General features: G+C 34.0%; 1 protein-coding gene across 2 annotated transcripts in view; it reads right to left on the bottom strand.

The window, feature by feature from the left end:
- The window catches only part of IBTK (inhibitor of Bruton tyrosine kinase), a 77,775-nt gene extending 55,596 nt beyond the window's left edge, over nucleotides 1-22,179 (bottom strand). The window contains exons 1-10 of one of the 2 annotated variants that reach the window (XM_023533443.1): nucleotides 21,972-22,179; nucleotides 14,049-14,740; nucleotides 12,147-12,243; nucleotides 10,918-11,042; nucleotides 7,561-7,671; nucleotides 6,394-6,564; nucleotides 4,813-4,930; nucleotides 4,543-4,723; nucleotides 2,460-2,583; nucleotides 504-681 (exon numbers count right to left, since the gene is read on the bottom strand). In XM_023533443.1, coding sequence (XP_023389211.1) covers nucleotides 504-681; nucleotides 2,460-2,583; nucleotides 4,543-4,723; nucleotides 4,813-4,930; nucleotides 6,394-6,564; nucleotides 7,561-7,671; nucleotides 10,918-11,042; nucleotides 12,147-12,243; nucleotides 14,049-14,369 — 1,426 coding nt within the window. In that variant the 5' untranslated portion in view covers nucleotides 14,370-14,740; nucleotides 21,972-22,179. The remainder of the gene's footprint in view (nucleotides 1-503; nucleotides 682-2,459; nucleotides 2,584-4,542; nucleotides 4,724-4,812; nucleotides 4,931-6,393; nucleotides 6,565-7,560; nucleotides 7,672-10,917; nucleotides 11,043-12,146; nucleotides 12,244-14,048; nucleotides 14,741-21,971) is intronic. The other variant, XM_011364899.2, reaches the window with a different exon arrangement.
- Between the last annotated feature and the right edge of the window lie 1,849 nt (nucleotides 22,180-24,028).

Raw genomic sequence — 24,028 nt, 5'->3', positions numbered from 1 at the left:
TCACTGAACATAAAAACTTTATTCTTCCTATGATTTTCCTAAGTCATGAGATATACTTTTTCAAACTTTAATTTTATATACAGAAGTATGTAAAAAACAAAACTAAAATATGCCATAAGCTACTAAATTCTCAGTTTAGAAAGAGAAAAAAGGGAGCTTGAAAGATGGTTCACAACCATCTGGAAAGGTTTTATTTTTGTTTTTTTTTAACTTTATACTTCTATGCCCCTAGAGCCAAAGCTAGCAATTAGCAATAGTAAGCCGCTGTTACTGATGGGACTATATACCAAGACCTCAGGATATACTGAGACAGATAAAAAGTTGGAAACTCCAGATTTAAATGGATAGAATTCTCTCCATTTACCTACACATACACAAACCTAAATCAAAAGAAACATAAGGATAAAAACTAATAACTTGTCAATTAAACCTAATAATAAACGTGTGAAATTAAAGGTTAACTAAAAAGAACTTTTATGTGCCATTTACATATATGAACTGACCTTTCTTTTCAGAACTCTTTCTTTTTTCTTCAAACCATTTCCCTCTAAATCCTTCTCCATCCTGTGTGACAAATAGAATTTCATTTCTATTTAAAGCAATATCAGAAATGAAGACTTGGCGCGGATAAGCCCATCGACACTGCTTCAGAGAACTACTGACTGATCGCCAGCAAAATACCTAAAATAAACCAAATTACATTGGAATATCAAGCAATATAGCATCGAAACAACCAAAAACTGAAATAATTAAAATTTGAAATGAAGAGATCATATTTCTAAAATAAAAGCTCTGATTAATATGTTTCAACGTTCATTCTTCCAAAGGGGAAAAAGAAACACTATAAAAGTCAAGATGGTTTTAAAGAACTGTGTCTTTCAAAAAAGTACATCAAGCAAACATGAAGCATTAAGTATGCTTCAAAGACACTCAATTTTCAGCATTGTTAAAGAAAAACAAAAATCTTAAAGCTAAAAACTTAGATGTCAGACTTGTTGTAGTACCATCTATTAATGAAAATCATCCAATGAAAATCAAACCTTCACTCTCAAGAAAAAAAAGATGTATGCATAACTCAATTTTAATTAAAACAAAATGTTGGAGACAGAAAAATCATCAGAGTCCAATGACTTCCTAGTGGTTCTGCAAACCTTAGTGTTTCTATGAAATGGCTCAGGGGCTGTTGCTCAAGGATAGAGAAAATGACGAGAGAGGGGTGCTCAGCTTCCCAATCCAACTTTATCCAGAGCAGAAACCCTTTTATTTGCTTTATAGACTGGCATTCCAAATAAGATTTCATTTGAAAATTAATACTGCTGATTTTTAAAAATTCAATCCCCTTATTATTAAGAAAATTAAAGCACAAAATGGTATTTGCCAAGGTCACTCAAAAGTTATATACACAAAAAGACTATATTGATTGATTTCTTCACAGCTAGGTTTTTATATTGACTCTAATTTTATGGAAAGTAAACATCCAGAAGTAGATCCCTATTAATATAAATTAAACACATCTCAAAGTCAAATGTAAGTTTTTTATACTTAAGTTTTATGTAATCCCATGCCTCTTCTTCCTTCCATTAGTACAGATTAGAGCTCTAATTATTAAACATAGTTCCTGCTATTAAAATGATCAACTACAATATATTTATGTCTGTAATGTACATAGAGCTTTATGATTTTAAATCTTCAATTTCTATAACATCAAATTTTATAGCACTTTATAAACCTCAAAAAAATTCTTATTTTTTTGTATGCTTTCATTTTGTTAAGAAAAAAGTAGAAAACAGTGTTTTTCTTGTCACTGTAAAACTTTTTCAGTGTTACTAAGATATAATATATATTTTTAAATTAACAATTTTATTAAAGAAATATACTGATATGTTTGCACAGGGAACTAAAATTAAAACTCTGTAGTATTTATGTAAATGAAAAGAGATATTATTTATATAGTAATTCAGAAATAGGTTATCTTTTATACATAATAGTTATAATCCCTGCATATATATATATGTGTACATTTGTTTAAAACTCAGTCTGGGAGGAATTCTCTTTTCTAATTATGCAACAAATTTTTCATATTGCCTACTTCACTTTTACTTTTTTTAAAGATTAGTTACATATCTCATATCTATACAACTCAGTATCACTTATCAGTATTCAATGTACAGATCAAATAACCCACCAAAATCCCTTATTTATTTCCATTTTAAGCACAGTAAATAAAATTATAAACTACAGTTTAACAAAGTAGTGCCATGAAACATTAGTTAAATGTCATCATACTTTCTTTGAAATACCAACTCCACACTAATTAATATTGGATGTCAAAAATAAGTTAAAAACAAAGTCAATAGAAATCATCACTATCATAGAAATACATTTTCACATTATCAGGTCCCCTACAGCTATCAAGTGAGAATAAGATTATTATACTTTTGCATAAATAATATACTCACTCTTCCAGCTCCATCCATTGCAAGAATGCAGATTTTTTCTTCCCCATTTTCTTTCAAGTGTTCAGGATCAACCCTGCATTCCATACGCCCCCCAGATACAAGAACTTTTTTCAGGTTTAGCTGTCTGGGTGGAAAAAAAAATTCTAGATTAAATTGTTTTCTAAAATGCACATGCTCACTTTTAAAGAAATGACTATTCAAACAATAACCTAGGTTGATTATTGGGAAAAGTGACAAGACAATTTAGCCTTTGGCATCCTTAGTTTCTCCTTTCTATATTTCCCTACATGATGGCTGTTTCTTCCGATGGCAAGTTCTTTACTCCCAAAAGCCTCTACCTACATGCATGCTAATGCATGTGTGCAGTCTAGATTAAATAACATTAAAAACTACTAAGTATATTTGCATTTTAACAGAAAAGAACAATTTTAAACCTCAAAATAGAAATCCTTAATTTCAGCTATGAATTGATAAACTACCATGAAAATCATCAGTATTGTTAATTTAATAATTCATTCACTAACCGCATATTTCATTAGATCTGCATATGTGATGTGTCTATAGTACTGTGTGAAACCTGCCTGCTGCTATTCCAATGACTGTCCTCCCTTTAAGATATGCCTGTATTAAAAAAATGTTTTTCATTTCAAAATGACTATGTTATAAAATCTGTAACAAAAGAATTTCCTTAGTGAAAACTTGGATATATCTTAAATTTATGCAAATGTTATCAGGGAAGGTTTTATAAATGTTAACTGAAAACAAAACCTAACATCCCACAAATCATTTCATGCTCAGAAAAAAATTAGTGAGTTCTAAGAAACATGTATGTTTACATTTTCATGTTTCTGTAACTGAAATACGACCTACAACTGATAACCTTCCAATTGTTGTACATAGAAAGTAAGTTATAACAAATTGATGGTAGTCATTTTAAGCTCATGAGCTGTAACTTCACGATTGATATCTATTTATGAAGTTACCATCTCATTTACATTAGCAAAACCTCATTTTGTTCCATTTCAGTTACAATGCTAATTGCTTTCAAAGTTAGATGGCTATTCTCTAGAATTCCTGTACAATACAGGTCTCACTAATTGAGCTATACTTTTCCAGAGTCAAATATCTATTTTTCTATTTATATTTATCATTATAGTTATACAATATGAAGAAATATTATATAAACCAATAAAATATTAGTCTGAAAAGCATGTTTTATATAAAAGTTGAATACTTTGAAAACCATGATAAATATAAACAACAAAAAACTGCTATCAAATCAGATATGGATCGACTGAATGAAAGAATGAAAATATATGAAAAATAGATGAAAAATATATGAAAAACTGCTATCAAATCAGATATGGATCGACTGAATAAAAGAATGAAAATATATGAAAAATAGATGATTCTGCACTTAACTTACTTCATGATTGTTTTTTAAGCACTTGCTCCTTAAATCATTCAAAATGAAATCAGAGGTGACAGTATGAATGTAATGGTTTATGCAGGGAAGACAGGGAATGCCAACTACTTTAGTTTTATGATTTCTGCTTTAACTGGCTTTCTGATTACCAACCAATAGTTTACTGCATGCTACTATAACATGCTTTCAGATAACAGGCTATACAAGTACAGAGATAAATAATATACCAGTTAGGTATAAACACTTGGACTGCATAGACAGTCTATGGCATATTATTGTTTTTTTTTTAAATAAGTGTACAATATAAAAAAAGACTACACATGAACCAATGATGATTATGTCACAAAGCAAAAATTATGATTAATCTAGTTTTGTTCACCAAAAACATAAAAAAAGGAAACTTATAGGTCATATCTAACCATATGTTATCATAATTCAGAAATACTGTTTTACAACTTACAAAGAACTTTTACATATATTCACTGGATTCTTGCCAAAAGACTAAGATCATCGGAGGCAAAAACTCCTGACTCCCCCTCCGGCCCCATTCAATTTTCTCCATTTGGCATTTCAGAGCATAGCATAAAGCTAATGCTGTTATATGCTGGAAGAGTTGAACTATTATTAAAGTTACATTTCTTTCATAGAAATACATACTTAGAAGCCATCTTCTTGCACTGATAGTCTGCAAGTAAATAAATATCTCCCCTTGCAGTAACACAGACTGTGGCCCCATCACTTGCAGCAACCAAAGACAGAGTGACATCCTTATGATGAAGGGCGGAGACTTGACGAGGAGCAGTTACACACTTTTCTCCATTGGGATCTAATAAATAACCTAAAAAATTACACAAATAAACAAATTACGAAATATCCATTTCAAGAATCCAATTTATTTTTCAGATACGGTCATCCAAGATTCCTTACCCAGTTGTCCACCATTTAGGCCCATAGTGTAAACAGCTTCTCTAGTCCACAACACTGTATGAAATTTGCCTGCTGCTACTCCAATAATTGTCCTTCCTTTCAGATATTTTGCCTGCATCTATTCGAAAAGATAAATAAGACTGCAGTTTACTATGTATGAATCAGTACATTTTTACAAAGATCCAGTACACCAGGGTAACAAATATATGGCATACTTGCTACCAGTGCCCCCTCAAATGCTAATGGCAGGAGTCACTAAAAGATCTCAGCATTAATACTGACACCCCAACTCTTAGAACACGATTTTAACATGTAAAAAATTGACATGGTATAAAAACCAAATCATTAAACTTTTGTTAACAAGCAATATGCAAAACAGGCATTCTCATTCTTATTAGAAAATATGGTACTTTTAAATTCGACATATCCAGAGTCTCTCAACAGTGGCTCTAATGGCATTTTGGGACAAATGATTCTTTGTTCTGGGGGATTGTCTTGCGCATTGCAGGAGATACAGCAGCATCTCTGGACTCAACCCACTAGATGTCAGTAGCACCGCTTCAACCCCTGCCCACAGTTGTGACATCTAAATATGTCTCCTGACGTGGCAAAATGGCTCCTGGGGGGGCAAAACTGCCCCCAGTAGAGAATACTAGTTATGTCTACATTAACCCAATGCTCTGAGGTAGCCACATAATAAGAAAAATGGGAGTAAAATTTACCATTCCTAAACAATTCTACAAAATGATTAAATATCCATAAATTCTACAAGTAGAGAAAATGGATCTCCTAAAAAGTACCACAGGTTGGAGACTACTTCTAATTATTTTCTGGTAATTCCTATTGACTCATTAGTTATTCGAGAAGGAAAATCATTGGATTTAAAAGTTTATTAATAAAAAAATATATATCTAAAAGGCAAAAACAAACAAAATGTATATCTAATAATAGTTTTAAATCTGGAAGATTAAACCAGTGAAGAAATTTAATAACAGAAATACAAAACTTTATGAGCTAAAAACACATTTGTTATGGATAATGACTCTATTAAATTAGAATACCAGTCCCAGTTCTGTGTACTAGGTCCTGAAGTTGAGAAAAGGGTACCTTCTGATGGTGGTTGTGAAAATGGAAGAGGGAAAGTAGAACAAAGAACAGTGGCTTTTGGATCTATGTCCCTTCACATCAACTTGCCAGGTGTGATTCCTGTGCGTAAGCATATTTACAATGAACCCAATAAGCTCAGGTTTCTGGGTGCCTCACTTGCATAACCCATTTTGTATCTGTAAACATCACATTTTTTTCTTAAGGAGGTCTTAAATCCAAAATACTGGATTCCTCTTCTGTTTATGAGTACTTAAAAGTTAATCTAAGGCAGTTTGGTACCTAATTTCCCAAGTGCTTTCTTTCTTACTCCAAACAAATACTAATTTGTACTATGCTTAATTTTTCCTGTGAAAAATAAAGTATATACCATTGAATGTAAGTAAAATAAATTACTCTGTCAATATACTCATTCTTTTTGTCCATATAGGTTTTATAGCAAATAGTTACCTTATTGTTTAAAAATGAGAAGTTTACCTGTCTGGGCACATTACAACTGGAAGGTGGAGGAATAATTCCTAATTGATGAAAAATATTTAGACCAAATGTATAAACACATCCATCTTCAGTTAATACAACAGTGTGATCCTCAGCAGCTGCCACTTGGGAACAATTATGACCACTCAGTCCTTCCACAAGCCTAGGGACCTACAAAATAAAATTAATTTTAGTATAATATATTAACCTTTTACATAGAAATACAAATAGAAATCTGATAATACTATGGCCAAAATGACACGACTGATATGACTCTACATAGGTAAACTCTACAATTCAGCAAGGGGCAGATGAGTTTAATAGGATATGGACACTGGTTTATGAGGAAAATATAAAACCCCAGTAAGACATTTCAATAAAATTATTTGATTTAACAAATTATTTTGGAGCCCTTATCGTACACCAAGTACAGATCTGTTTGGAATGAATGAAGGGAGCTTTTCAGCTGAAGTATTCATTGGTGTATTGAAGAAACAAATAAAAATACAGAAAACAATGCATCCCTTTAACGAGTAACCAAACATACGACCTCCTTTGGAGTCATCTGTCCTGGGTTCAAATCTTAATTCTGCATTTACTAACTATTTGATCTCAATCGATCTCTTGTCTTCTTTACCTGAACACAAAATAATAGTATTTTATATAATAGGACTGGTGTTAGAAGTAGATGAGTTGGTAATTATAAAATATAACAGTCTCTGACATAGAGAAAGCAATCAATAAATAATTACCATTACTATTGTTATTGTGTATAAGATGAGGATAATACCTATAACCTCACAGGTTGTTGTCAGTCTTTATGAACAATGCCTAGATTAAACTTTCAAAAAATGGAAGCTGTTGTCATAGTTCTCTCTTTCCTTTTGAAAGCACCGTTAAATTAATGATAAATACATCAGTAGTCCCTTCCCAATATTTGCTATAAGGAAAATATAATTTTTCTTTGATGCTTTATAATTTTGCGTATCTAAATGCTTAATTTGAACATGATATATCAGAGAGATTATCAATTTTTTAAAATCTATTATCAACTGGCATTTTATGTTCTCTTTATGCTGGTTAAAAACTTTTTTTAGTTAACTGAAGCTTCCAGTTTATCAAAATTTTACTGAAGTTACCTAAACTGTGTAATGACATTTCAATTACCAAGCATGTCTGTTCATCTCCATGGCCTAAACGTCCTCCAGGACCATGACCGCAGGTGTAAACCTGCCCTTTTTGAGACAGAAACACTGAGTGAAATTTACAAAGCACCACCTATGGGAAAATAAGAGAATATTATTAAAATTCTCTGAATGAAATATCTTTATTTTATTTAAAAAAAAGAAATTAATAGAATATTGCTAATTGTTTAAGCTGGATGATGGGTACGTGGGATTCATTATACTATTCTCTCTGTACACATTTAAAGGTTTCTGTAATAAAAAATTAGAAATATACGTTTTACTTTAAAATTACGTCTAAAAACAGTCATACAGGAAAAAAAAACAAACGAGGAATTAAGCAAGTGTTACCCACGGAAGAAACTAAACAAAGGAAAATGCAAATCTTCCGTCTTCAGAAGTAGCCAGTTGCTTTCCAACTTCAAACACCCAAACAGTAACAATTTAGCAAAGTGCAATATGAACCATAAAGATTACCAAATAGTGACTATATTATTAAATAGTGGAAATGTCTTAAGAGTATTTTTTAAAAACAAGAACATCACCTATACGTGGGGAGTGCAGGGTAGACAGAATGTCCTTTTTATACCTCTAATTCTGTCTAATATATCTTTAATATCATTATATGCCTTTAAATAATTTCATATTTATTTTCAAGTTTTTCTCTCTTCCCTGCTTCCTTCCTTCTCTGCCTCCTTCCCAATACCCTCCTTACCCTCTGACAAAGACATATTCACTTATCCTTACTAGAAGACAAGGGTACTGAAATGGTTGAACTGCATCGGCAAAAGAACTGGAAACCAAGAGCAGTTTCAAATATGCATGTACTTACATATCTAACCCTCAGGCTGTACTTGGCTATTTTTCAGTGCATCTAATAATGCAGGGTATTATTTTATCTTAATAGCATTTTAAAATCCTCTTTTATTTTTAACAATTATTTACACATATTTCTCATGCCACCTATAAACATTTCTAACTTAAGATACAAAAAGATGATGGAGAAATAAAGAAATCCTAGAATTATTTTCCAGAAAGTGAAATTCTTTTGGAAAATAAGAAAAATTATAAGCGGACTGCAAACTCTATTTATACATATCCTTAAACCACTTGGCGAGTTCTATAAATGCATGTGCCCATCATAAGTAATGAAAAAAGTCATCATCTCACAAATACCGGAAAAGTCTAAAAAGAAAACAAAATTATATTTGAATTTATAATAGTTAGACTTTGTAAGAAAAAAATCATGTTATGAAACCAGAAACATATTTTGTTCAATTTTACATTCAATATTAGAATGCTTTTCTACAATTTCTGACTTCTACTATATTAAACAACCAATACCAGAACTTAAGACCTCGACTTTAAAACCTCTAAATTTTTTAAGGAAATAATTGAACATGGCTTTTCATCTTAATTCTCAGGACTATATTATGCTAATATTAACAATCTCTATCCCATGGTAGTTAATTCATTTGGTACCATTCTACAGAATCAGCATTTTATCAGTGACTAATGGGACTCTCTATATAACTGGCGCTCAGTAAATGTTCCCATAAACTTGTTTCCTCTTTTCTGACTGAAATTTACAGTTTTCCTTCCTCTAAAACATGCCCATAGTGCTTGCTTCAACTCTTCGTCTGTGGTAAATAAAATCTCTTACATCCTTAATCTCTTCACAAAATACTCTTGCCTTACCTGAATGTAGCTTTCTCTTTGGGTGTACTGTTTCATCCATAACCCTACCAAGTGGAATGTGCTCAGTTTTTCTATAACACATATATCTTGGGGATCAGAAGGTACAATAAGCCTCTGGTTTCCTAATGCCACCATTATGCCTTCATTCTTGTGTACAATCCCTGCTCTTGAAAAAGATCTTAGTTCATAAACTCTGATACCATACACTAATTCAAAAAAAGAAAAACATATCTTTCTGAAGTACCCCAACTCTGATCAATCATTAGTGGCTGCTGATGGTAGAATACCATTTTAAGGAGGATTCTGAAGACCTGTTCGGGCTAGGTTTAAAATACACACACACACACACACACACACACACACACACGCGCGCGCGCGCGCGCGAGGCGGGAGGGAAGAGTGGGGGAAGGGGAGAGAGCTGGGGAACATGTTGTAATTGACTAGCAATGTCTACCAAATGTTCTGGACTAATTGAGGGTGGGAGCAGCTCGTTTGCCACCCCTGTTCTAACTGCTTACCATGCTGCTCATCTCCTTCACATTCACTAGAAACTCTAAGACTAGGCTTATGACTCCTATCCATCTAAGTTCCTTCATTGTCCTAAGTTCTTTCTATATCTACGTAGATGGTTCACCAGAATCCTAGCTTTCATGACACAAGTCTACCCCTTACTTCTCTAGTCACTCTTCATTACCATAGGGGCTCCTGTTCCTGGCCTCTCAAATTTTAATATTCTCTAGAGTTTAACTCTTCTATTTCATTTTTTTAAAAACTGCTAATTGTGATGCATTAGGTAATGACTTTTGTTGTGAAAAAGTCTTCTACAGAGCCTTCATATGGTGTCCACATAAGTTATCATTAGAATATTTTTGGGAAAGAGAGGGAATGATATTACACCAAGAAAATAATCAGACAGATATGAACTCAATAGACATGTTCTAAAGTATAATCCTCAGGATCGAGAAATTGAGATTTATGGCTTTAAAAAATAAGTCAGTAGCAAAAATAACACTTTGGTCTTGTTAAATTTAAATACTTTGAAAGAATGTCCAGAGTACAACTGAAATAAAGCTCAAGAAAAAAGCTGAGACTAAAGATATAAATTACACACACACATATATACACATATACACACACAAAGTGGTATAAAGAAAGATGAGTGTATCAACAGTAGTAAAATCCAAGGAAGTGGAAGATATCCAGCATAATGACAGAACCTTTACAATTACATCAATTAATTTTATGATTACTTATATTTAAGTACTCAGGTTCACTTACCTAAAACTAGCAACACTGAGTTTCTACAATGAATTCACTTGAAAAACAACTAGAAGAACTCTTAATTTTTGTTACAAAAGCTAGAAAAATCAAAGAAGCTCTACTTTTTTAAAGTTAAATTAACATCTGTATAATGCCTTCTAATTTCTAACACTGCTTGACACATCTCAGTTTTATGGTATTTCACACAGTCTAAATACATTTAAGGCATCTAAACTAGAATTAATAAAGTTGACTGATTTCTTTACTCGAACATGTTGTTATATCTTCAACAAAGTTAGCATAATCCAAATGAAAAGATGAACTATCAAATACAGAAGTTCTTTTTAATCTCTAAAAGTACATAGATTGTACTTCAAAATACCTGCTTAATATAAACTCCACTCCTGGAGAACAGATCCACCAACTCTGGATGATGTTTGCTATTCTGGCTTCCATGACCCAGGGTAAAATTTGTATTATCTCCCCAAGTGTAGACATCTGTAGGATCTAAAATAAAAATTAGGTTTACATTCTTTTACATTTTAAAACAAACATCAGTGTAGTTTGATCAATTACAGATATAGTCCACTAATCAGTTTACCTCAAACATCAGTCTTTACAGGAACTAATTTAACTACCATATTTAGAAAGATGCTGCCAATGCTCTCTTTTAAATTATAAATCTATTAACCTTATATAATTCTGGGACTATAAATGAGAAAATCGAAATCAGCACAGGCCTGTCTCTCAATGTAAGCAATCTAATATTTGTTTCTTGTTTCTTCGGCAGTTCAAGTTTAACTGCCAAATAAGTAAAATACCACCTACCATATCCCCTTAGTTTCCATGAAAATAATAGTTATTTAAAATGTTATTAATATATATATAAAGGTTCTAAATGAAGCAAATGTGATGTTACTGTTTCTACATAAGAGTTAACTTTCAACAGTTTGCTCTTAACATACGCAAAAATCACACTGCTGATTAGAGTATCCATTACACTGGGATAAAAATCAAAGCTAAGTTTATGATATAAATCTTCATTTTTATTTTCCAAGGCTCATATAATTCCATTATAACTGTAACTTGCAAAACTGTGTCCAAGGTAGAATAAAATGAAGAATGAGTCCTTACTTAGCTTGCTCACTACTTAAATACAAACTACAGAGTACTCCCATTTAAATCTCTTCTCTTTTTCCACCAATTTCCATTTCCAGAGCTCAAAGGGTAAATAAATTGGAGGGATAAGCAGAACTAGAAGAATGTGTGGGTAGAAGAATCACTTCCTTTTTCCCTCTACCTTAAATGCTGATGTTACTTTCTAGTTGCACATTAATGACTTTACAGTAGTTAACAATTCTAACTGCCTTCCTTCTTTAGGCCGTGTTTTTACTCTAATAGACATATACAGATTAAAACTGAAAAATGCAAAATAAATTGAAGTGTTGTGAATGGGAAACCAAAATTATCAACCAACAAACATCAAAGTTAAAGTTCTTTGCAGATATCCACACGCAAATAAATTTTCTCAGATATTTTAATAAGAATAAAATTTCATTAAAATTTTCTAAAGCTGTACTCTAATGGAATATATATGTGGAATTTTCTTACCAGTATTTTTGAATACTACATGAGCTGGTCTATCTTTCATTACAAGATCCAAAGCCGACAAGCCTTCTTTATCTTGAATATACAAGCTAACTCCATGCTAATAAAAAAAAGGAAAAAAGTATGTATGTATATAATTGGATATATATTTTAACGTTTGTGCATGATCAGAATAACTTCTTATTCGTATTTATCAAAAGCCAGAAGATCAAGCTCATAAATACATTAAAAAATATTTACTAACAATTATCTATGAACACATTTTTTCTTACACACTGAAGAGAACTAAGAAAAATCAAATATCCAATACTTGGTGGAATAAGAAAGGGTCAAAAAAACATAAAAAAATAAAATAAATAACATTCAAAATCAGAATGAACATGATGTGAGAGTTTTCCTTGGTAAGGCAGGTCTGGTCGCCTATGAGGCTCCAGCTCTTGGACCTGTCTGTGTCAGTGTGTATGTACACATGTATACACTTTTTTTGTATGTGAAAAGCAATATTCTATGTCCAAGCAAGGGCTGCAAAGATTTCAAGGCAATGGCAGAATAATACTTAAACTAGGATTTACTGTTTATAAATATAATGTGATCACCTATGCTCCATATCTTTTTGCCTTGAATTCCATTATATTATTGGCATTAATATAATTATTTTTATTTATGTGATAATGTTCTCACCTTTCTACTTAAAAATTTTTATAGCATTAATTATGGCCTCTTATAAATCACAGTTAGATCATATCTGAAAAATATCTTCATAGAAATTTCTTATCCCTTAAATTTGTACCACCACCACCACAATAACCAACACTCACCTATCTTTCTCTATAAAAGATTATAATAAGGGAATTAAACTAATACCCAAAACTTTTAGATATAAGAGGAATTAACAATAATTAAACTTAAGGAAAGTTTTTTCCTCATTGAAACTCCCTGGAGAAAAAAAAATGAGGAAGGTACTACTGTTCTCTTTTCATAGATGAACTTGAGGTTCAAGATTTAGTAACTTCTCCAAGATGACTCAGTAATTAGACCTAGATAATCTAACTCCAAAAAAGGATATTTTACTATAAATATAGACTGAAAATTACTTTGATCAGTTAATGTCACTAAATAAAGACCACTATGTAAATACTTTTTTAAAAGTCAAAAATTGATGAATAAACCAAAGATAAGCTCCTGAATGTGACAACAAGTTCCCTGAGGACAAGAACTGCTTTGTTCTTCTCTGGGTCCTCCACAAACAAGGCAAAATGCCAATACAAAAGAAAATTGTTCAGTTTAAAACTCATGACTTCTGATAGTGAGTTTTTGCATTCAATAGTAAAATGACATTGGGGCATATCTCAAAATATTTCATTATTTAGCTATACAGTACAACAAATATAGACTTAATCTACTTGATGGGAAAATTTCAAATAGATTAAGCTGATTCTAATAATTTTTAAAGAATTATAAACATTTTATCCCAGCCAAACAAGAAATTAACCATTCAAAAGCACAGACCCTAAGTCATGTATTTCAATAACTAGTGCCCTTTTAAAGTAGTTAAAATAGTTTTATACAAAAGTAAACCATACTTCTGAAAAATACTAAAAGAGACACACAATACTGACTGAATGATAAAACACCTGAGACTTCAAAGTAACATGGGATGGAGAAAGTCAGTGAGACAAAACTGGCCAACAGTCATATATTGTAAACTTTGGTATATGTTTACAATTTTATATCATAAGAAGTTTAAATAAAAATATATGAGATTTGATCCTAAAGATGAGTTATAACCATAAAAATTATCAATTAATAAGAACTCAAAACTTTTTAGGAAATTAAGTGGGGTGTATGGAATAAAGAAAAACACATGCCAAACCATATATTTTTAAATAAACAAATGACACTTACCTTCAATAGAGACCAAACACAATCAATATGTCCATAAAATATGCTTCTGTGCAAAGCTGTCCATCCTGACTCCTTGTCTTTCACCAATGGATCCACTCCTTTCTCAATAAGCCATTCTAACACTCCTTTCTGACCACAAGAGGAAACAAGGTGGAGGGCATTTCTGCCAAAGGCATCCTTGATAGTTGCAGCATTATAACAATGACTGGAGAGAAAGGCTTTAATCTGGTTTTCGTTCCCCTTGGTTACTACAGAAAGGACATCCAAAGCATGCTTCAGGGATCGACACTTTGATGTGCAGTCAGGGATGGAAGAATTCATCCTAAATGTTTTTGTACTGTTTACTTCTTCAGAATAGTCAGACAAGACTAATTTTAAAAAATGAAAAAGCCAGGACACAAAAGTGCTTTCAGAAAGGTTAATAGAGAATAAATGGCCTGTTTAGGATTATAATTTAAATCCTCATGGCAAGAGTATAAAACTATAAATCTTTGTACAATTTCTTTTGGCACTTAAATCAAAAAATTATAAATAGCTCTATAAAGTTTATATCAAATACAAGTTCTTGATTTAAAAAAAACCTGTGCAGTTTATAAATTATTCCTGGAGTCAAGCACCAAGGGGGAGTGAGGAGGGGAACTCCCCCTCCACACTGTCTGATCCGTTTAAATATCCATAATTGCAAGGGTGACCTATAAGAGAAAGGGAAAGGAAGACAAAGTAAAAATACAAAATCTCTCACTCTCCTAAAGTACTTTACAATACAACTACTTTCATATTTAAGTGCCCCCAACTCCTACTAAAAAAAAAAAAAAAAGAGTATCAACTTTTACCTTCACATCTGTAGTATTCTATATCTACATCAGTCATCCTCACCTTTTTTCCAGTCTCATGTTTAAGGCTAACCTCTGTGTCTATACTCTGGAGTCTACCTCTTTTCTTCTAAAACTTTCATTCCTTCTCTCCTGTATTTTTACAGTCTACTGGCTATGTCCCCCACAAGCTATAAACACACTTAAATCTACCATCTTTATAGGAATTTCATCCCAAACCCTCACCCCTTAAATCTATATCATCACCACCACCAAGCACCACAATAAACAACACTCTAATCATTTAATTTTTACTAAGTCCTTGCTCTGTGCTAAGATTCTCTCTGCCTAAAAGGTCCTTCAACATAGGAGATGATAATTAAAGAACAGGTATCAAAACAACTGGAGAGCTTTACACAAAAAAAAAAAAACCTTTAGATATTTACTTTATACTTTAAACCAATATAAATTCTAGACAGCTCAAAGACAAATAGAAAAAAATGACATCTTAAAAGCACTAGATGAAAACATAGGAGACTCTTTTTTATAATCTCAAAGCACAGAAGGACTAAGTATGATTTGAAATCCAAAAATTATAAACAAGATTAATTCAATCAATTTAAAACCTACATGAAAAAATTTTTGAGAAAAATCTTCTCTTATAGTCTCTACAAATCATTAAGAGATCAACAAAACAAAAGTCAAAGAATATGACATTTCTCCAAAAAGAAGAAATTTAAATGGATTTTTTAGAAAAGAAGCTCACCCCACACAAAAGAAATGCAAATTACAACTATGAGATATCATTTTTAGCTATCAGAATTGCAAAGATTAAAAAGGTTGATATTACTACACACTGATGAAGCTGTGAGGAAATAGGAACGAACTCTACAGCATTGCTGGTGAGAGCATAAATTAGTACCACTTCTATGTTGAGTAATTTACTAATACGTATCAAAATGTAAAATACACATTCCTTCTGACCCAAAAAATTTTACCCCTAGGAATTTATCCTGTAAAAATATATCCATGTGTGAAATGGCATAAGTACAAGAACATTCACTGCATCATTGTTTGAAATAGAAACAATGGAAAAAACCTAAATAGTTAAAAAGAAATTATGGTATGCCCATACAAAAGAATCTTTTCATGTATAAATAAACCAGCTACATAATATGATATGAAATAATCTCCAAGATATATTATAAAATGTCTTTTAAAATGAGATGCATTTCTAATACTATTTGTGAAAAAAAATGTATATGTATGTACATGTTTATGCTGGAATATGCATGAAAAGAGGTCTAGAATACACCAAAAAAAATGGTTAAAGGTGGTTGCTCTGGGGAAGGGCACCAATGGTTGGAGACAGGAATGGAAGGCAGACTTTTTACTGTGAACAGTACTTTTTACTGTGAACCCTTGTTGAATGCTTTACCATGTGCATGAATATACCTATTCAAAAATAAATGTCTAAAAATATAAATAAATGCTAACACATTGATTAAAGAGGCCACTGGAAAGTATAGAAAACTCAACCATCATATATGAGCCTCATGCTTCCTTTTTCCCAATATGTTACCCTATTTGCTTTGCCCCATTCAGATCTGGAGAAATGAAATATCACTTGTCAACTATTTGATAAAACTACTATTCTTCAGTTTCTTCACTACCCGTTAGAAAACTAACCACGAATATATTAGAAATTTTATATATCTAGAATGGACTACTTTTACACTAAGCATTTCTCATCACCTTTTTATTATCAACTCCTAATTATCTTCTTCTTTGTCCTCTGGATTTTAAATTAGTCAATTCATTCATAATGCCTAGTTTTTAAAGCTTTTATAGTAGAAATTCTACACAAATTCTTTTCTCCAAAATATCATACTATTGTTCTTATACTCCTCAAAATACTTTTTTCACTTTATTTTTAAAATATAAATTTTAAATGATAGAGAAAAAGTTATAAAAAGACTATTTGGAGGGACATACATCAGTTTACATATGCATAGGGGAAACTTCTGTGCACCAGGTACAGACATAAAACATTCCAAAGCTGCACTGTCCACTCCCAAGACTCAGAAGTCCTAAATATAACTAGTTTTTAACTATTCTGATTTCCCCATCTGGAAATGATAGCATAGAACTATATGATTCTTCATCCTTTCTAGCTCCAGTTCCACTTCTACCAGTCTGTAAGTTTTATAATTTGATATTGTCCTTATAAAAATTACCCCCACATTAAAGTATTGATTTGAACTACAAAGTGTTTGGTAGTTAGATGACATAAAGAAAAAGGTAGCAAAGTCTCAAGTAGTTTAAAATGTTAAAACTAGGACACATGATATATAGTAAAATTCAAATGTAGTTAATTTCATTCTGTTGAGGCTTGCCATCATTATATTTTCAAGGTCTCCATAATACCTGAAAGGAACTATTTAACGGTGAATCACTCAAACCCTACGTGAAAGAATTAAGATACAATAGAAAAGATTTCCCTAATATAATTTAAAGGGAAAACAAAAGGATATAAAATATAAAAGTGATAGCAAACTAAAACATATATATACAGAGAGGAGCACATAGAGAATACTATGAATATTAACATGGAAATGACTAAGAGCTAATTTTTTAGAGTCCTATATATTTGGATTCAAATACAGCAATGCCAGCTGTTACCAATTATGTAACGAAAAATTACATAAACTCTCCAAGCCCTCATTTCCTCATCAGAAAATGGAGACAATAACCACCAACCTCAAAGAGTTACTGTAATGATAAATAAAACCGCTTAGCATGGTGTCTGGCACCAAACATACATTCAAGAAACAGTAATTTTTATTACTATTATTTCTTCATTAATGAAAAGGTAACACATTTCAATCCCAAAGTTCATGTTTGAGCTTCACTGTTTCCACTATTTGGTTTTGATGCAAACTCCTCCAACAAAACCACACACACTAAGGGTACCAATGACCTCTGAATTGCCAAATACTTTTGGATACTTTCAGTTCTTATCTTCCTTGTTTTTGAGTCATCAGTATCACATTCTCCTAAGGAATCTAGAAAGGGATGCTGAAAGGCTAGAGAGCCACTGAAGCTTTTAAGCATGGGATCTCCTATCACTTCTTCCAAAAGTATTATTCTTTCCCCTGATCTTCAAATATTTGGCTTCTCTCAATATTCCATCTTCATTCTCCTTTTCCTCTCTACTTCATATTCTCCCAGGATAATTTCAATCTCTCCTGTTAACTTCAACCTACATGTTCATAATCCCCAAATTTGTCTCCTGCCCTCCCATTTAAATTCCAGGCCCATATTTCCAATACCTACTGTAAATGTTATTTATGCATTTAACAAATGCTTATTGAAAGCAAAGGAAACAAATATTTATTTAGCATCTAATACATTTTGGATATTTCACATCACAGAGAGGTTAAGTAAGCCACTCAAATCATACCACCAGTAAAAGACAAGTTAGAACTCAAACACAGATCTGTTTAACAGTAAAATCCAAGCTATTTCTACAGTACTACATCTCTTCTCCAGTGCATCTACAGTTAAGTCACAAGGTACTGGAAAAACAAAAACAAATAGGACTTAAATATTTTAGATAAAATGATAAAATATAGATTCATGGACAATACTTAAGTGAAAGTATAGCTCATTTAACAACTGCATCAACTGAACAAAATTTATTATGTATTATACAGTCTCTACCATCAAAGGGTAGCAGTTTGATAGAGGAGACTGATTTTATTTAAGTAATAAAAATATATCATGACTATAAATCTATGGTAAACAAGTGACTGATAGGAATGGAGAATAGACAAGAGGGATCTAGGGAAATTTCCCACAAGAGATATATAAACTAAGGCTTAAGATGAATACATGTTTGCCTGATAAATTCAGGGTGAGTAGGCACTGGATATAGAAGGAACAGTAAATAAAAAAGCACTAGAAACATCTTGGTCCATTCTGAAAATTCCAAGTAATTCAGAGGACAAAAATGAGTGAGGCCTACTATACATACAAGGATAGACTAGATTATGGACAGCCTTATGTGCCTTTTTAGAGCTAAAGAAAGTGAGCATTTCAGAGACATATTTAGGATCTTGAATTGATCAAATGCGGTGATGACTCCCAGGTTTCTGGCTTGATTACAGACAAAGCAACCAGGAAGAAGTGTGAGGGGTAAATATTTTGGAAATCAGAAAAACAAATGTAAAAAAAGGAATGAATAAAAAAGGTGAAAATTTCTGTTTCATATGTGATGAGTATGAAGTGTTGATGGGAAACTGAGTTGGCTACAGGCAATTGTTCAACCTTAAAGACTGATCTACCAGAAAGGTGTTAGCTAGTAGGTTTAGCCCTCAAGAGTGGCTCACAATCTTACTTATCCTTGGTTGAGTTCAGTTGTCGTCCTAAAACCTAAATTTGATGATGCTATTTTAACATATTCAACCAAAATTAACTAATATCTACACAGACATCTCTCAGAGATACTGCAGGTTCAGTTTCACAACACCGCAATAAAGCAAGTTGTAATCTTTTTGCTAGTGGAGGGTCTAGCCTCCAATTTGTAAAAAAGACAACATCTGTGAAGTGCAATAAAGTGAAATGCAATAACACAAGGCATGCCTGTATTTCATGTGCGAAGATTAGCAGCCCTGTGATCTCAGGAAGAGGATACCAGTTAGGCCTGATAACCACGTAGCAAAGTTCAGACTCTGAATTCAGAACACCTGAGAGAAACCCAGGTAGGCCACTAGCTAAATGACCCTGGGCACATCACAATTTCCTAAGCTTCAATTCTCTCACTTGTAAAAAGGGGATAACAACTACTTATCTCCCGAGTTGTTCTGAAAAATAAATAAGATAATTCATCCATATGTAAGCAACTAATAAATGTTAGGAAAGTGGGGGGGGGGGAGGACATACTGGTATACAGGTCAGAAAATGCCAAAACTATATTAGAATCCTTGCTGCCTAGAATGCTTCTGACACAAACCTTTACAAGGCGCCCAACTTGCCCATGGCGTACAAACATATCTACCAACTTTTGAACTTTCATATGAACAAGCATAGTGTTTTATATAATGTAGGTTAATTTAATCCTCTTTTCAGCTTCACTGTTGCCCCTGTATATATTAGCTTCATTTTACAATGAGGAAATTGGTGTGAAAGTTTAAGTAACCCATTCAAAATCACACACAAAAGAGTACTCTAGAGTCTATCTACTCTACCCAAAATGCTCTCTCTAAATGCAGTTAAAAAATCTTCAATGAGAAGTAGAATAGTGTAGTAGAAAAAATTACTCTTATTTGTAGTCACAGAACTGGGTTCCTACTATCTAAAACCTTGGCCAAGTAATTTCTCTAATCCTTAATTTCTCTATCTGAAAAATGATAATAACCTGCCTCATAAGTGTCTACTTTGCCTACACATAAAGATTTTAAGCTCCTTAAGGGAAGGGAAGAGAATGTCATACTTTATATTTCTCATAAAATATGTATTCAGGAGGTAGATTTTTTAAAGAGTTGCATATGTTTGTATCTACATTAAATTATTACAAAACTGCAAATTAGTGACTCAAAATGGAAGAATTTTAAAAATTTTAAATTCCTTCTGTAAGCCTTGAAAATTAATTTTAAAACACAAATGCTTACTATTTTAAGTAATTAATAATTTAGCTTTATCAATATTGTATTTCACTCTAATGTTTTCTCAACTATAATCTGGGTACAAGAGATACAAATGTCAATACTTTTATCAGTGCAAAACTTATTTTCGCAATAGAAGAATTCCCAAAATTTTAGGGGGCAAGCACATCTCTAGATGTGGCAAAGAATTACTGCCCTATTAATGAAACTAACTTTGACATCATTTATAATAATTAACCAAGTAATTCTGATCTTCTTTATGTAATAGGTACATTCACTTATGACCTATTGAACTTTATGGTCTCAAAACATGAGGGTTAAAAATGCAATAAGTTCCTTACATGGAATGTAGCATACTAAAATCCCTCAATACAATTTTTTTTTAATTTAAATAATAGAACCATTTTTTAGATTTCTTGAAGTAACTCTGCTTTTACTAAAGCTACTGCAAACATCTATAATATGATTTTATTTAGGAAAAAAACAGCTCTTTCTGTCCTCATCTACCTTTATGTCAGTTTCTAAAAACCAATAAATATCAAGGATTTCAAAACAGAAAAAGGACTGAAAAGATCAAGAAGTGGCTATGCAAGGATGTGAATTTACACATCATGGGCACAGACACACTACCACTCATAAAAGTCACATTCTTTCAGTATTCTGATGAATTTCGATTTCTCAAATGCCGTACTTCGAGGCATTAAAAAAAAAAAAAAGTGCTATATCAATCTCTGCTTCCTGAAAGATATCCTGTCTGGTTAACACAGTTTTATGAACTACGCTGGTAAACAGGAGTCGAGGATATCCAGGGTTAACTATTTCGCTGCGAGGATGTCCAGGGTTAACTATTTCGCTGCTGAAGCAAAACTTTTTTTAGAACCTGGCATGTTACAAGAGCAAAAGGCTTCTATATTCTCCAAAGGATATGTGTCCTCCACTCCCCCATCCCCCCTCACCACCCCCCCCCCCCAAAACCGGTGCCTTTTCACACAATCGATTACACTGAATTTCAGTATCCCCACAGCGGACTAAAACTGTGACCTCACGAAGGAGAAACACGCCTCGAGGAATGGCTTTAAATTGATGGCTAGAAGGAAGTGACCAGACAACTATCAGATGCAACTAGCAATGCAACAGCGCCGGAGGGCGTGTCAGGCAGGTCCGCAACGTTATACGTCGCCTGAACAGACCATTCATTCGCTTAGGGAGGAGGCGGGAAGGCGGATGCTGGGACTCAGGACACTCTGCTCGCCCCGCGCCGCCTCGCGCGAAGCCAGGCAGCCTCGACGCCGCTGGGTCCCCTCCCCGCGGTCCATCCCCGCTACTAGAGTCCACGGTCACCCGCACCGTCTGTAAAGTGAATACTGTCCCATCACCCCCGGCTAAAGAGACGCCGTCTTCTCAGCCCGCTCCGCACGGTAGGGCCACGTCGAGCCCTCCCTCACCAGTCGCTAGATGAAAGTGCGCCAGCGGTCTACTCGGGGTGGGTACACAGCTGCGCAGGGACTCATCCTCAATGAAGGCAACAGGAGGAACCGAACAGCGCCAGGGAAGGCCGGTCCCCAGACTCCGGTGAGGTCTGGCCGCGGCAGCAGCTACAGCCGCGATTACAGGCACAGGGCAGGGGAAGCAGGAAAAAAGGGCCGGTGCGGGCGGTACACAGGAACAATACGGACGTTGATTGGCTGAGGCTCGTGTATGCCTCACGAGGATTGGCTGCTGCCTTTCCAGAAGACCTCGCGTGGCAACACCTAAGCTGTGGCCTTTCCCTGGATTTCTAAAAGAGCGTGACCCTGCCGGCCTTGGGGCCACCGGCGCGAGTCGGGTATTGTAGGCCAACAGCGTTCATGAAATGCCCCTTCGGGTCTGCTGTCGCCCAGGTAGAAACGTTGCCGGAGACTTGGAATTCAGGATAAACCCGGGTGGAGAGACAGAGCCCTAGAGATCTGGCGGAATGCCTGGGGCAGTTGGCACCACACAGCAGAAGCCAAAGGCGTAGGAATCTTGCACAGTAGAGTTTTCTTCCTGTCGCCCCACTAGTAGGGTCACTGGAAAACCAAAGGCGTTGTTTCTAAGAGGCACAGCCTCGCCTCTCCCTGGCCCGGTCATATACTTAGATAATCTGAGAGTCACACCCTTGGTCAGAAGGTGTCACTGCCTTTGTAGGGTCTGCTATGGAAACAGCAGCTGACCCGGGTCGTGCCCCTCGGTTCCGACGCCAGCCTTGCACTATGCTTTTATTCCCCTTTAATTCTGCATCTAATGGAGCGTTTTAAAAGCGGTCGAGTGAAAAAAAAAATTAGAGAGGAAAGAAAGTAGCCAAAAATAGTAGCTTATAATCCGTACTACAGTACCTAATGGGAAACACTGCTGCAGAATGCCTCAGACAGTAAGGCACTCAGTAAATGTTTGTTTAAGGAGGGGCAGTGTGACTCAACAACACTAGTTGGAAGTTTGCTGTACAGGTCTGCCACGTTGTTAATTACATAAACCACTTAGTCTCTTATCTAAAAAAACGAAGGAATAGGACTAGATGTCTTAAGGATAGCCCATTCAGGTTTACTCTCTTTTTTGTAGCCTTCCCTGTGGAAGCCCAAAGCCATATGGCTGGTTAGTAATGGGGAAAGGGAGAATAACTAGCTCTCCTGTTGTTGCCCTTTCCAATGCAACATTCTGTCTCTTTGCCCCTTATTGTAGGTGCCCAACTTCCTACTTTGACATGTAACAAAAACCAGTTTGTAATGTAAAACTTGAGGGATTCTGAGAATAAACTATATATAATGATTTTTACATTAAAGAACAAAGAGGCCAGAAATGGCAAGTAAAGCTAATAATGTAAGATATATGCATTGACCTAAGTTCAAATCTTTTATCTGTCTCTTACTTGTATCTGGGCAAGTTAATTAGCTTTTCTGAGCCTTGGTTTCCTCATTTGTAAAATAGGAGCAATAATGAATTTTAGGATCATGAAAATGTAATTGTAGAGATATATATATCACTTAGCAGAGTTCCAAGGACAAAATAATATATCATAAATCATAAATGTTACTTTTTATAAATGAAGTATATCCCTAACGGTACAATTATTCCAAGCAGTCATTCATTCATTTTAACAATTGCCAAGTACCAGTATGCTGGCTGGAAAATTACTGCTTGGCTATCGCCCATGGGAACATAACATACTAACAATAAGCTTTCTGCTTCTGTACCCCGCTTGCACACCTGACCAGTGGGGTGACAGGTAGTGAATAGGAGAAAAATAGACCTTTGTGTTTAAGACAGAATGAGGAATGGGATTTAGGGCTTAAAAACCCTGTACCTCTACATTTCAGGGCTGCTTAATTTGGGGTCTGCGTACCCCTGGCAGACCCCGCTGGCTGAATAAAGAGTGTGTTTCCTATAACTCACTGATTTCTGGTGGTCCATGTGTCTTTCGGGGGCTGGCGGCCACAACATTTGGAGGCCCCAGCGAGATCTCAGGGAGTGGCCCTGGGATCTAAGA

The sequence above is a fragment of the Pteropus vampyrus genome, unplaced genomic scaffold (assembly GCF_000151845.1).
Source record: "Pteropus vampyrus isolate Shadow unplaced genomic scaffold, Pvam_2.0 Scaffold102, whole genome shotgun sequence".
NCBI lineage: Eukaryota > Metazoa > Chordata > Mammalia > Chiroptera > Pteropodidae > Pteropus > Pteropus vampyrus.
The sequence above is the reverse complement of the archived record's forward strand: the minus strand, read 5'-3'. Positions and strand labels throughout refer to the sequence as shown.